This window comes from Glandiceps talaboti, chromosome 23, assembly GCF_964340395.1.
Source record: "Glandiceps talaboti chromosome 23, keGlaTala1.1, whole genome shotgun sequence".
Classification (NCBI taxonomy): domain Eukaryota; kingdom Metazoa; phylum Hemichordata; class Enteropneusta; family Spengelidae; genus Glandiceps; species Glandiceps talaboti.
In genome coordinates, this window is record NC_135571.1 from 15,335,811 (window position 1) to 15,349,031 (window position 13,221).

At 37.4% G+C, this 13,221-nt stretch overlaps 1 protein-coding gene across 4 annotated transcripts in view; it reads left to right on the forward strand.

Annotated features, from left to right (window-relative positions):
• Positions 1-13,221, forward strand: part of LOC144452638 (anoctamin-4-like) — a 169,739-nt gene that overhangs the window by 70,220 nt on the left and 86,298 nt on the right. For all 4 annotated transcript variants that reach the window (XM_078143766.1, XM_078143767.1, XM_078143768.1 and 1 more), the window contains 3 exons: positions 7,329-7,386; positions 8,610-8,664; positions 11,236-11,348. In XM_078143766.1, coding sequence (XP_077999892.1) covers positions 7,329-7,386; positions 8,610-8,664; positions 11,236-11,348 — 226 coding nt within the window. The remainder of the gene's footprint in view (positions 1-7,328; positions 7,387-8,609; positions 8,665-11,235; positions 11,349-13,221) is intronic.

The window sequence follows — 13,221 nt, forward strand, 5'->3', positions numbered from 1 at the left end:
TATCTTTCCCCGTTTTACATGTAAATCCGAAAAGGTTCTCTCTCATCATGTCATCAGTGTCAGTGATCATACCGCGCGGGGCTGCTTTGAGTACGAGCGAAGTGAGGCATGTTGAGGTATTTTGTTGAGAATTATAAATATTGCGAAATGTCAAGTACAAGGTTTAAATACAATGGAATGATGAAAAAAATGGCAGAGTCTGCTGACAGGCGCCGGTCACAAGAAACAATGTGAATTAAAATATCAGACGATGTATGTATTAATCGCCGACAATCCACCCGTATGCACGAGGGACTAACCCGGAAGCAAGTCGTTGTCAGCCATACGTTACAGTGGTAACATCGTCCGAGAAATCGCTGCGTTCAGAGTGTCATTATTCACAGAATTGTTGTTTTCGAGTGAAAACCCGTCTTGAATTGTATAACTCTAACAAATGAAGACATGTCAAGTTATATTTTGAAAGTTGTATCGCTAGTTTGAGACGATTTTCTCACGTATATATGCTATAGTACTATCGAGGCTTACTTGGAAGTAGTAGGACCTTACTCCAGTTCATCGGGAAGTTTAGCCAGTCCGATAATTCTTTCTGGTTTAGTTTACAACACTTTTGATCACGCAGATTTTGTTGTTGTGATGAAAAGAAATTAAAAAAAAGATCATTTCAACCATTTCGTTGTGTTTTCTTTGTGAAAGGTAACCGAACATGAACGAGTGTTACCACTGTAACGTATGGCTGAGAATGACTCTCTTCCGGGTACTTGAGATTGTCGCCGTACGGAAACTAAGATGGCGATTAATACATTTCTTCCCTATATATATATCTACCACAACTAGTACAAGTTGAATGTTGTTGACTTTGTAAATTTGTTAGAAAATTGAAATTGAAATTGCCTCAAAATTATTTTAGATCCCTAGTTTATTTCATTCATCATTAAAATTTTCCAGGGTTACAGCTGTAAGACACTGGAATTATTTATAGCCAACCTCAAAATCCTCTTTTTTTCTTTTGCTTGTGTGCATTTCCCAGTCATTTTTTTCTGAGATTTTGTGCAATTTTTCATAACAGATTTTTGTCATAAAATGGTGACTATGGTATAAAAGTACAATACATTACCAACTTCTGTGTAAAATGTGTTTTATAGTGAGACATCATATGAAACCACTAACCACTTTATTGCATCGCTAAAACAAAACTGCATAGTGAAGAGCTGAAGACCTGAACCATTTCTACATGTCACCAAAATAAAAAATTAAATTAAAAAAAAAACCAGCGGAGCTATTCTGACCGATAGGTCGCTTGTTAGTCCCCGCGGACGAAGTCCGGAACGGGGACTTATGGATTGGGTTCCGTCTGTCCGTCCGTGCGTCCGTGTGTCCGTGCGTCCGTCCGTCCGTCCGTCCGCAGCCGTTTCTTGGAGATGCCTGTACCGATTTTTTTCAAACTTGGTACAGGGGCAACATGCTATGGCATACATATGCACGTCAATTTGTTTTATGATACGATCCAATATGGCCGCCTAGCAGCCATTTTGTTTGTGAATTTTTCCTGTCTAAAGCCATAACTCAGACATGCTTGAACAAATCTCATTCAGAGTTGGTATTAGGACAGTGTTCTATGGCATATATGTGCATATTCATTGTTGTCATGATACGATCCAATATGGCCGCCTGGCAGCCATTTTGTTTGTGAATTTTCATGTCCAAAGCCATAACTTAGACATGCTTGAACAGATCTCATTCAAAGTTGGTATTAGGACAGTGTTCTATAACATACATGTGCATATCCATTTTCATTGTGATACGATCCAATATGGCTGCCTGGCAGCCATTTTGTTTGCAAATTTTCCATGTCCAAAGCCATAACTCAGACATGCTTGAACAGATCTCATTCAAAGTTGGTATTAGGACAGTGTTCTATGACATACATGTGCATATCCATTTTCATTGTGATACGATCCAATATGGCTGCCTGGCAGCCATTTTGTTTGCAAATTTTCCATGTCCAAAGCCATAACTCAGACATGCTTGAACAGATCTCATTCAAAGTTGGTATTAGGACAGTGTTCTATGACATACATGTGCATATCCATTTTCGTCATGATACGATCCAATATGGCTGCCTGGCAGCCATTTTGTTTGTGAATTTTCCATGTCCAAAGCCATAACTCAGACATGCTTGAACAGATCTCATTCAGAGTTGGTATTAGGACAGTGTTCTATGACATACATTTGCATATCCATTTTCATATTGATATGATCCCCCATACCCGACCAATCCTTTATTGTTGTAGGCATGTTCCATGTCCGACAAGCAGACACAACATATCTAAGTCTGTTTGATTTAGGTTCACAAGTGTTGTTGCGTGATCAGAGTAGTGCTAATTCCTTAAAACCCAATCATAGCGGGGACTATGTCATTCTCAATGGCTTGTTCTTTGATATTATTGGTACTGGTGTAATTATGTTATTCTCCAATATTTGTCTTCATTCAGCTGGAAAATATTTGTGACCTAAGGGTCTGTGTCACTACATTACTCATCTAGTGACTCGTAGTGACAAAGATAAAGACCCCTTCGATGACTCATATTTTTGAACGAAGAAAAGTACTGGGGAATAACATCCAATTGTTAGCACTACTGAACTTCAGCTGTCTGTCTGTCTGTCCTGTGTGTGTGTGTGTGTGTGTGTGTGTGTGTGTGTGTGTGTGTGTGTGTGTGTGCGCGCGCGCGCGCGTGTGTGTGTGTGTGCGTGCATGTGTGTGCACGTGTGTGGATGTGTGTGTGTGTGTGTGCGCGTGTATGTGTGCGTGCGCGTGTGCGTGGATGTGTGTGTGTGTGTGTGTGTGTGTGTGTGTGTGTGTGTGTGTGTGTGCGTGTGCGTGTGCGTGTGTGTGTGTAAACAACTTAAAGTCAAAAACTGCTGAACCAATTGCCATGATATTTGTTGGGTTCATTACCTTGGGTGTCTAGTTGGGAAATTGTTCAAATCAAAGTGATTACATCACAAGTGTGTGGTTTGGGTAAAAAAAATGTGATTTTTGGTCAAAAAACTTTAACTCAAAAACTACAGGGCAGATTTGTGCGAAATTTGTTGGGAACATTCTTAAGGGGTGTGGTGTAAGATTTGTTCATGACATGATGATTCCATCAGTAAATTAGGGCTAAAAATGTGTCTTTTTGGTTAAAAATCTATAATTCCAAAACTACTAAGCAGATTGGACTGAAATTTAATGGGAATGTATCTAGGGATGTATGGACGAAGAAATATTAAGCATACAATGATTCCATGAGTGATATCCAAATTAGGTGTAAGAATGTTCATTTTTGGTCAAAAATATATATCTCAAAAAGTACTTGGTCAATGAATCTGAAACTTGGTGAGATGTTTCTGAAAGTGTTATTTTGCAGATTTTCTTCAAAACATTTTGACAAAATTGGCCCTAGTAACCATGACCACACCCTTAGCAACAACCAAATGTCAGTATGTAACAACATCATCTGGTAGGCATGAGTAAACATTCAAAAAAATGTATGCAAATACCCTAGCAACCATGACCACGCCCATAGCAACAACCAGTGGTGTATTTCACAAAGATAACAACAGGGTTTAATAGACAATTGAATAAACATTCAAAAAAATATATGTAAATATGCCTAGCAACAAGACCACGCCCATAGCAACAGTCATATAATCACGTATATTGCAAAGATAATATCAGGAATTCATACACAAGTGAACAAAAACATACATAAATGTATGCAAATATATCTTACAACATGACCACGCCCATAGCAACAGCCAAATGATAGCATATATCATAAAGATAGGCAACTGGATAGTCATTCAGCAAATGAACACCTATTGTTAGCATGGACTAGCATATGGATAAACATTTTAAAAAAACTGTACAGTTGTGCTACAACGCCATTGGTGGTATTTTATATTTTAAAGCCAACCTATGGACGACAGTTTGGTCTTTACTTGTTAATACAATTTAAAAAATCAATGTGAAACAACATATGCTAAGTCCTAGCTCAATACATTCAAAAGCATAACATATATATAAAATGTTTGTTATTATATGAACAATAACAGTGTATTGAGTTTATACAAACAGAGACTTGGTTTATGTTTATTTTTCAAGTAGGATGCAATTCTAAAATTGTGATATAAATTAAAAATCCAAAATCCAATAAATACCCATTTGTGATCCATATGGCCACTTTACTTACTATGATCAAACTGAGTTGGAATCACTGTTTAACTAGACTAGCATAAGCGTGTGAGGAGGTAACGTGTGCCAAGTGTGCCAAGTACCACTCCGTAAAAAGCTCATGTGGTCAGATCAGTTAGTCAAATATTCAGTCACTTTCTGCATAGTTGGGTTTCACCTCGTGATATCATAGCCTGTTTTTCTAAGATTCAAAGATCGCAAAGCAGTTAGACGTACAGGTAGGAAATTAGAGGGAAAACCTTTTCTCCAATAGAGAAGATTTCAGTCAACCAACACTAGAGAAGAGAAGTAAACTAATCCTGGTGATGAAACAGTTCAGAGAAGAAAATAAACGTGCGGTATTAGTGGCTGATAAATTATTTGTTGATGGAAACCGATATGAACCTCTGCGACACTTCGATACAGAAATAAATGAGTCAATTCGCGGTGAATAGGACATAACTGGAGGGAATAGAGACACAAATTGTATACATTTCTGTTCCTGTAATGTTCATGGACTGGGAGAAAGAGGTGATAAACTTGAAGACGAAGACTTTTTAACACTAATTAACGGTTATGATGTGATCTTTCTTTCAAAGACGTGGATAACCCCTCAGGTCAATATAGACATACCTGGTTTTATAGGTCAATATAGACATACCTGGTTTTATAGGTCAATATAGACATACCTGGTTTTATAGGTCAATATAGACATACCTGGTTTTATAGGTCAATATAGACATACCTGGTTAATAGGTCAATATAGACATACCTGGTTTTATAGGTCAATATAGACATACCTGGTTTTATAGGTCAATATCAGCATACCTGGTTTTATAGGTCAATATAGACATACCTGGTTTTATAGGTCAATATAGACATACCTGGTTTTACAGGTCAATATAGACATACCTGGTTTTATAGGTCAATATAGACATACCTGGTTTTATAGGTCAATATAGACATGCCTGGTTTTACTTATTACATAAACAAAAACATGCCAGAGCAAAGAGAGAATCAGGAGGTTTGCTTGTATTAATCAGAGATTGTTTAGTAAAGTGTATCGATATTATTGAAAATAATGTTGAGGATATGATTTGGGTGTTCTTAAAAGCTGGAAAATGTGGTTTAATCCAGGATGTATATATATATATGTGGGATTTATATATCACCGGAAAATTCAACTATATATCGAAATAGAGACCTGGACCAATTTGAATTATTGGAGCGTTTTGTTGCACATTTTTATAATAAAGGTGATATTATTATTTGTGGAGATTTAAATGCACGTACAGGAGAATTGCCTGATTTTGTTGTATCAGATAGTGCAAATCACATACCTCTTCCGAGTTACTATGAAGTAGATGAAACAAGTGTACTTAGAAAGAATATGGACAAGAAAGTAAATAGATTTGGTGAATGACTTATAGAATTATGTTTACAGTCAAATGGAATCGCAAATGTAGACTTGGAATGACTTGTTCTCTTCCTTACTAATTTATGCGTGATCGAATGTTTGTCCAGTGTGATAATCTCCCAGAAGATAGGAGATAAAGCAAACTGTTAATGTAAGTGATCTCTCGCCAATTATAAGATTAAGAGTGTTTTAATTTAGATAGATGAGAAGAATGGACAAGGCGTCTTTATTTAGTCAATAAAGCACAGAGAGAATTACATACAGCCTCAGACTGCTAGTGGTCCGAGATATAGCTGAGAGCAAAGTAACCAGGGAAAGAAAAAGAAATAGTTTTATTAACTCAATAAGTGAATTGATTAATATCACACACAAAATAAGTTATATTGCACCACAAAAAGTGATCATCTAATCAATCAATCATTCAACCAAATGATAAATCAATCAATTAATAAATCAACCGATCGATCGATCGATTGATCGATCATTCAATCAGTTACATGCTCACTGCCCCCTGTGAGGATAGCATAATTGTTTCCACATCATGACAGGGTCTTGAATTATTGCTTTCAAGATTTGAAAACTATTGTAATAGTTGGTGTTTACTTGTAAATGTAGTCAAAACCCAGGTTGTTGTTTTTAACAGAGATTTGTTCTCAAATGAACTAGACAGACTTTATTCAATGGTCAAGTTATAAAGACAGTAATGAGATATACATATTTAGGTATAGTTTTTACAGAGAACGGGTCTTTTAAAGCTGCTTTTAAATAGCTGGCCGATAAAGTGTCAAAAACTATTTTCTCGGTCCGAATGGCACTGGGAAATGAATTATCACCTAAACTGTACGTGAAGATTTTTGACACCAAAATACTTCAAATATTAAATTATGCAGCTGCTGTACTTAGTAATTTACATGTTAATTTACTCGAAAATATCCAAATCAAATGGGCAAAGTTTATTCTTGGGAGTTCCACAGCACACAACAAATGCAGCTATTCTTGCAGAACTTGGAAGATACCCAATAGAGCTTGGTCGACAATTACCGGGGTAGATATCATACGTTTTTGGCACAGAACATCGAAGTTACCATTTGATAGACACTCTCATAAAGCACTAAACGACGTAATAACCGTGGCGAAAGTGGAAAATCAAAATGGGCAAGGTCTATCAAGGGGGTGATTTTCAATGCCTGTGACCAGGGAACATTGTGGAGTAATCCTTTGAGCATTTGCATTGGAAAATGTATAAGTGAAAGGGGACAGTCTCTGAAAGGTGAATATTTTTGTGAATGGAAAAAACAAGTTTTTGATGATAACCGTAGAAATCCCAACGAAATAAACGTAGGATGTATAAAAACATTTAAAGCCAACATTTATTTTGAACCACTTTCAACCAGACTACACTGTTTGTTTCACTTTCAACCAGACTACACTGTCTGTTTCACTTTCAACCAGACTACACTGTTTGTTCCACTTTCAACCAGACTACACTGTTTGTTCCACTTTCAACCAGACTACACTGTTTGTTTCACTTTCAACCAGACTACACTGTTTGTTCCACTTTCAATAATTTAATACATTTATTGTTTAGGACTTTTGGGGTTGTTTCAGTAACATTTTCGTGGCTGTGTTGTTTGTCATGGTTGCCATGGTGAATTTTATTTTTTACTCTGTATTAAACTATATATTTTGTTTTTACAGATTTCTTGGGATACAAAACAAAGATACATTCTTCACACCATCAGAACGAAGTCGAATTGTAAGTCAATTTTAAATGTAATCATTATGTAAAATGTTTATTCCCCACTACTGCTTTTTTGTAAGTCCAAGACCAATAGTAAACTTTAAACAGCATTGATGACACTGTATACCCACCCACTGTATACCCAACCCACTGTATACCCACCCCACTGTATACCCAACCCACTGTATACCCAACCCTCTGTATACCCAACCCACTGTATACCCAACCCACTGTATACCCAACCCTCTGTATACCCAACCCACTGTATACCCAACCCACTATGTACCCACCCCACTGTATACCCAACCCTCTGTATACCCAACCCACTGTATACCCAACCCTCTGTATACCCAACCCACTGTATACCCAACCCACTGTATACCCAACCCACTGTATACCCACCCCACTGTATACCCAACCCTCTGTATACCCAACCCACTGTATACCCAACCCACTGTATACCCAATCCTCTGTATACCCAACCCACTGTATACCCAACCCACTGTACACCCACCCCACTGTACACCCACCCCACTGTATACCCACCCCACTGTATACCCAACCCACTATGTACCCACCCCACTGTATACCCAACCCACTGTATACCCAACCCTCTGTATACCCAACCCACTGTATACCCAACCCTCTGTATACCCAACCAATTGTATACCCACCCCACTGTACACCCACCCCACTGTATACCCAACCCACTGTATACCCAACCCACTGTATACCCAACCCACTGTATACCCAACCCACTATGTACCCACCCCACTGTATATCCAACCCACTGTATACCCAACCCACTATGTACCCACCCCACTGTATACCCAACCCACTATGTACCCGACTGACTGTACCCAACCCACTATATACCTAACACACTGTATACCCAACCCACTATATACCCAACACACTGTATACCCACCCCACTGTATACCCAATCCACTGTATACCCATCCACTGTATACCCACCCCACTGTATATCCAACCCTCTCAATGAATACATGCTTGCTAGTGTTAACAAATGTTTGTCAAATATGTGGACTATGTATTGGTATAACCTCTGTTAAATCTAAGGAAATAATCCAAGGGTCAAAATGTACACTATTTATTGGTATAATGTTTTTTAAACCGAAGGAAATAATCCAAGGGAACCTTTCCAGTTTACATCTGATTGTTTCCGTATATTATAGATACTTTTATGTGTTTTTATCACTACTGTCTTCTTTCATTAGGTCTATGAAATATTGGAGAGGTGTCGATATGATACAGATAAACCCAATAAGTTTGGTAAGTAAAATCTAGCTGTATTGAAAAGGGCATAAGCTGAGTTTATATGTATTTGGGTGTAGTCTTTGCTGTATATTAGAAGTACTCACATCAGACCGTTGATGAATGGAAACTGTTACAAACAGGAAAAGTGAGGAAACGAATTGGATTAATAACACTTGGCACAGCATGTTGGAAGTACAGTGACGTGTATTACATTCCATCATTTGATAAGAACCGTTGTATAGCCTCTTTACATAATAGTTCAAGTTCACAAAACAAATGTGAAGTTGACAGTGACTGTACATGCAAAGAGACCATAAAACTGTTCTTATCAAACCATAAAACTGTTCTTATCAAACCATAAAACTGTTCTTATCAAACCATAAAACTGTTCTTATCAAACCATAAAACTGTTCTTATCAAACCATAAAACTGTTCTTATCAAACCATAAAACTGTTCTTATCAAACCATAAAACTGTTCTTATCAAACCATAAAACTGTTCTTATCAAACCATGAAATATGATAGAAGTTTCCACCATTCTGTGCCAGGTGTTATCAATCCAATTCATTTGTTTACTTCCCTGTTTGTAACAGGTTCATTTCATCAAAAGTCTCATGTCTGTGTTTCTAAAAGGTACTCGCACACCAGTATATAAAGTAATCTCTGGTACATATGTAATAATACCACTAGTATGCACACACACCAGTGCAAGTAATTTCTGGTATATAATGTAATAATACCACTAGTATGCACACACACCAGTGCAAGTAATCTCTGGTACATAATGTAATAATACCACTAGTATGCACACACACCAGTGTAAGTAATCTCTGGTACATATGTAATAATACCACTAGTATGCACACACACCAGTGCCAGTAATCTCTGGTACATAATGTAATAATACCACTAGTATGCACACACACCAGTGTAAGTAATCTCTGGTACATAATGTAATAATACCACTAGTATGCACACACACCAGTGTAAGTAATCTCTGGTACATATGTAATAATATCACTAGTATGCACACACACCAGTGCAAGTAATCTCTGGTACATAATGTAATAATACCACTAGTATATACACATACCAGTGCAGGTAATCACTGATACATATGTAATAATACCACTAGTATATACATGCACCAGTGCAAGTAATCTCTGGTATATATGTAATAATACCACTAGTATGCACACACACCAGTGCAAGTAATTTCTGGTACATATGTAATAATACCACTAGTATGCACACACACCAGTGCCAGTAATCTCTGGTACATATGTAATAATACCACTAGTATGCACACATACCAGTGCAAGTAATCTCTGGTACATATGTAATAATACCACTAGTATGCACACACACACACCAGTGTAAGTAATCACTGGTACATATGTAATAATACCACTAGTATGCACACACACCAGTGCAAGTAATCTCTGGTACATATGTAATAATACCACTAGTATGCACACACACACACCAGTGTAAGTAATCACTGGTACATATGTAATAATACCACTAGTATGTGCACACACCAGTGTAAGTAATCACTGGTACATATGTAATAATACCACTAGTATGCACACACACCAGTGCAAGTAATCTCTGGTACATATGTAATAATACCACTAGTATGCACACACACACACGAGTGCAAGTAATCTCTGGTACATAATGTAATAATACCACTAGTATGCACACACACACACCAGTGTAAGTAATCACTGGTACATATGTAATAATACCACTAGTATGCACACACGAGTGCAAGTAATCACTGGTACATATGTAATAATACCACTAGTATGCACACATACCAGTGTAAGTAATCACTGGTACATATGTAATAATACCACTAGTATGCACACACGAGTGCAAGTAATCACTGGTACATATGTAATAATACCACTAGTATGCACACACGAGTGCAAGTAATCACTGGTACATATGTAATAATACCACTAGTATGCACACATACCAGTGTAAGTAATCACTGGTACATATGTAATAATACCACTAGTATGCACACACGAGTGCAAGTAATCACTGGTACATATGTAATAATACCACTAGTATGCACACATACCAGTGTAAGTAATCACTGGTACATATGTAATAATACCACTAGTATGCACACACACCAGTGCAAGTAATCACTGGTACATATGTAATAATACCACTAGTATGCACACACACACACACGAGTGCAAGTAATCACTGGTACATATGTAATAATACCACTAGTATGCACACATACCAGTGTAAGTAATCACTGGTACATATGTAATAATACCACTAGTATGCACACACGAGTGCAAGTAATCTCTGGTACATAATGTAATAATACCACTAGTATGCACACACGAGTGTAAGTAATCTCTGGTACATATGTAATAATATCACTAGTATGCACACATACCAGTGTAAGTAATCACTGGTACATATGTAATAATACCACTAGTATGCACACACGAGTGCAAGTAATCACTGGTACATATGTAATAATACCACTAGTATGCACACATACCAGTGTAAGTAATCTCTGGTACATATGTAATAATTAATGTCATTTGGTTATAGGTATTGATATTCTGTTAAGTAATGGTACATACACTGCAGCATTTCCATTACATGATGGAAAGTATACAAGTGAGCACTCAATGTTAACCCATGGTGCTGAGAATGACAGACGGGTAAGTTATGATAGATTGTACACCTCATAGTCCTGTACAAAGTAGAATGTACACCTCATAGTCCTGTACAAAGTAGAATGTACACCTCATAGTCCTGTACAAAGTAGAATGTACACCTCTATATAGTCCTGTACAAAGTAGATTGTACACCTCATAGTCCTGTACAAAGTAGAATGTACACCTCATAGTTCTGTACAAAGTAGAATGTACACCTCATAGTCCTGTACAAAGTAGAATGTACACCTCATAGTCCTGTACAAAGTAGAATGTACACCTCATAGTCCTGTACAAAGTAGATTGTACACCTCATAGTCCTGTACAAAGTAGAATGTACACCTCATAGTCCTGTACAAAGTAGAATGTACACCCCATAGTCCTGTACAAAGTAGAATGTACATCTCATAGTCCTGTACAAAGTAGAATGTACACCTCATAGTTCTGTACAAAGTAGAATGTACACCTCATAGTCCTGTACAAAGTAGAATGTACACCTCATAGTCCTGTACAAAGTAGAATGTACACCCCATAGTCCTGTACAAAGTAGATTGTACACCTCATAGTCCTGTACAAAGTAGAATGTACACCTCATAGTCCTGTACAAAGTAGAATGTACACCTCATAGTCCTGTACAAAGTAGATTGTACACCTCATAGTCCTGTACAAAGTAGAAATACACCTCATAGTCCTGTACAAAGTAGAAATACACCTCATAGTCCTGTACAAAGTAGAATGTACACCTCATAGTCCTGTACAAAGTAGAATGTACACCTCATAGTCCTGTACAAAGTAGAATGTACACCTCATAGTCCTGTACAAGGTAGATTGTACACCTTATAGTCCTGTACAAAGTAGAATGTACACCCCATAGTCCTGTACAAAGTAGAATGTACACCCCATAGAAATGTACAATGTAGATTGTACACCTTATAGTCCTGTACAAAGTAGAATGTACACCTCATAGTCCTATACAAAGTAGAATGTACACCTCTATATAGTCCTGTACAAAGTAGATTGTACACCTCATAGTCCTGTACAAAGTAGAATGTACACCTCATAGTCCTGTACAAAGTAGAATGTACACCTCATAGTCCTGTACAAAGTAGATTGTACACCTCATAGTCCTGTACAAAGTAGAATGTACACCTCATAGACCTGTACAAAGTAGATTGTACACCCCATAGTCCTGTACAAAGTAGATTGTACACCTCATAGTCCTGTACAAAGTAGAATGTACACCTCATAGTCCTGTACAAAGTAGAATGTACACCCCATAGTCCTGTACAAAGTAGAATGTACACCTCATAGTCCTGTACAAGGTAGATTGTACACCTTATAGTCCTGTACAAAGTAGAATGTACACCCCATAGTCCTGTACAAAGTAGATTGTACACCTCATAGTCCTGTACAAAGTAGAATGTACACCTCATAGTCCTGTACAATGTAGATTGTACACCTCATAGTCCTGTACAAAGTAGAATGTACACTTCATAGTCCTGTACAAAGTAGAATGTACACCCCATAGTCCTGTACAAAGTAGAATGTACACCTCATAGTCCTGTACAAAGTAGAATGTACACCTCATAGTCCTGTACAAAGTAGAATGTACACCTCATAGTCTTGTACAAAGTAGAATGTACACCTCATAGTCCTGTACAAAGTAGAATGTATACCTCATAGTCCTGTACAAAGTAGAATGTACACCTCATAGTCCTGTACAAAGTAGAATGTACACCTCATAGTCTTGTACAAAGTAGAATGTACACCTCATAGTCCTGTACAAAGTAGAATGTACACCTCATAGTCCTGTACAAAGTAGAATGTACACCTCATAGTCCTGTACAAAGTAGAATGTACACCTCATAGTCCTGTACAA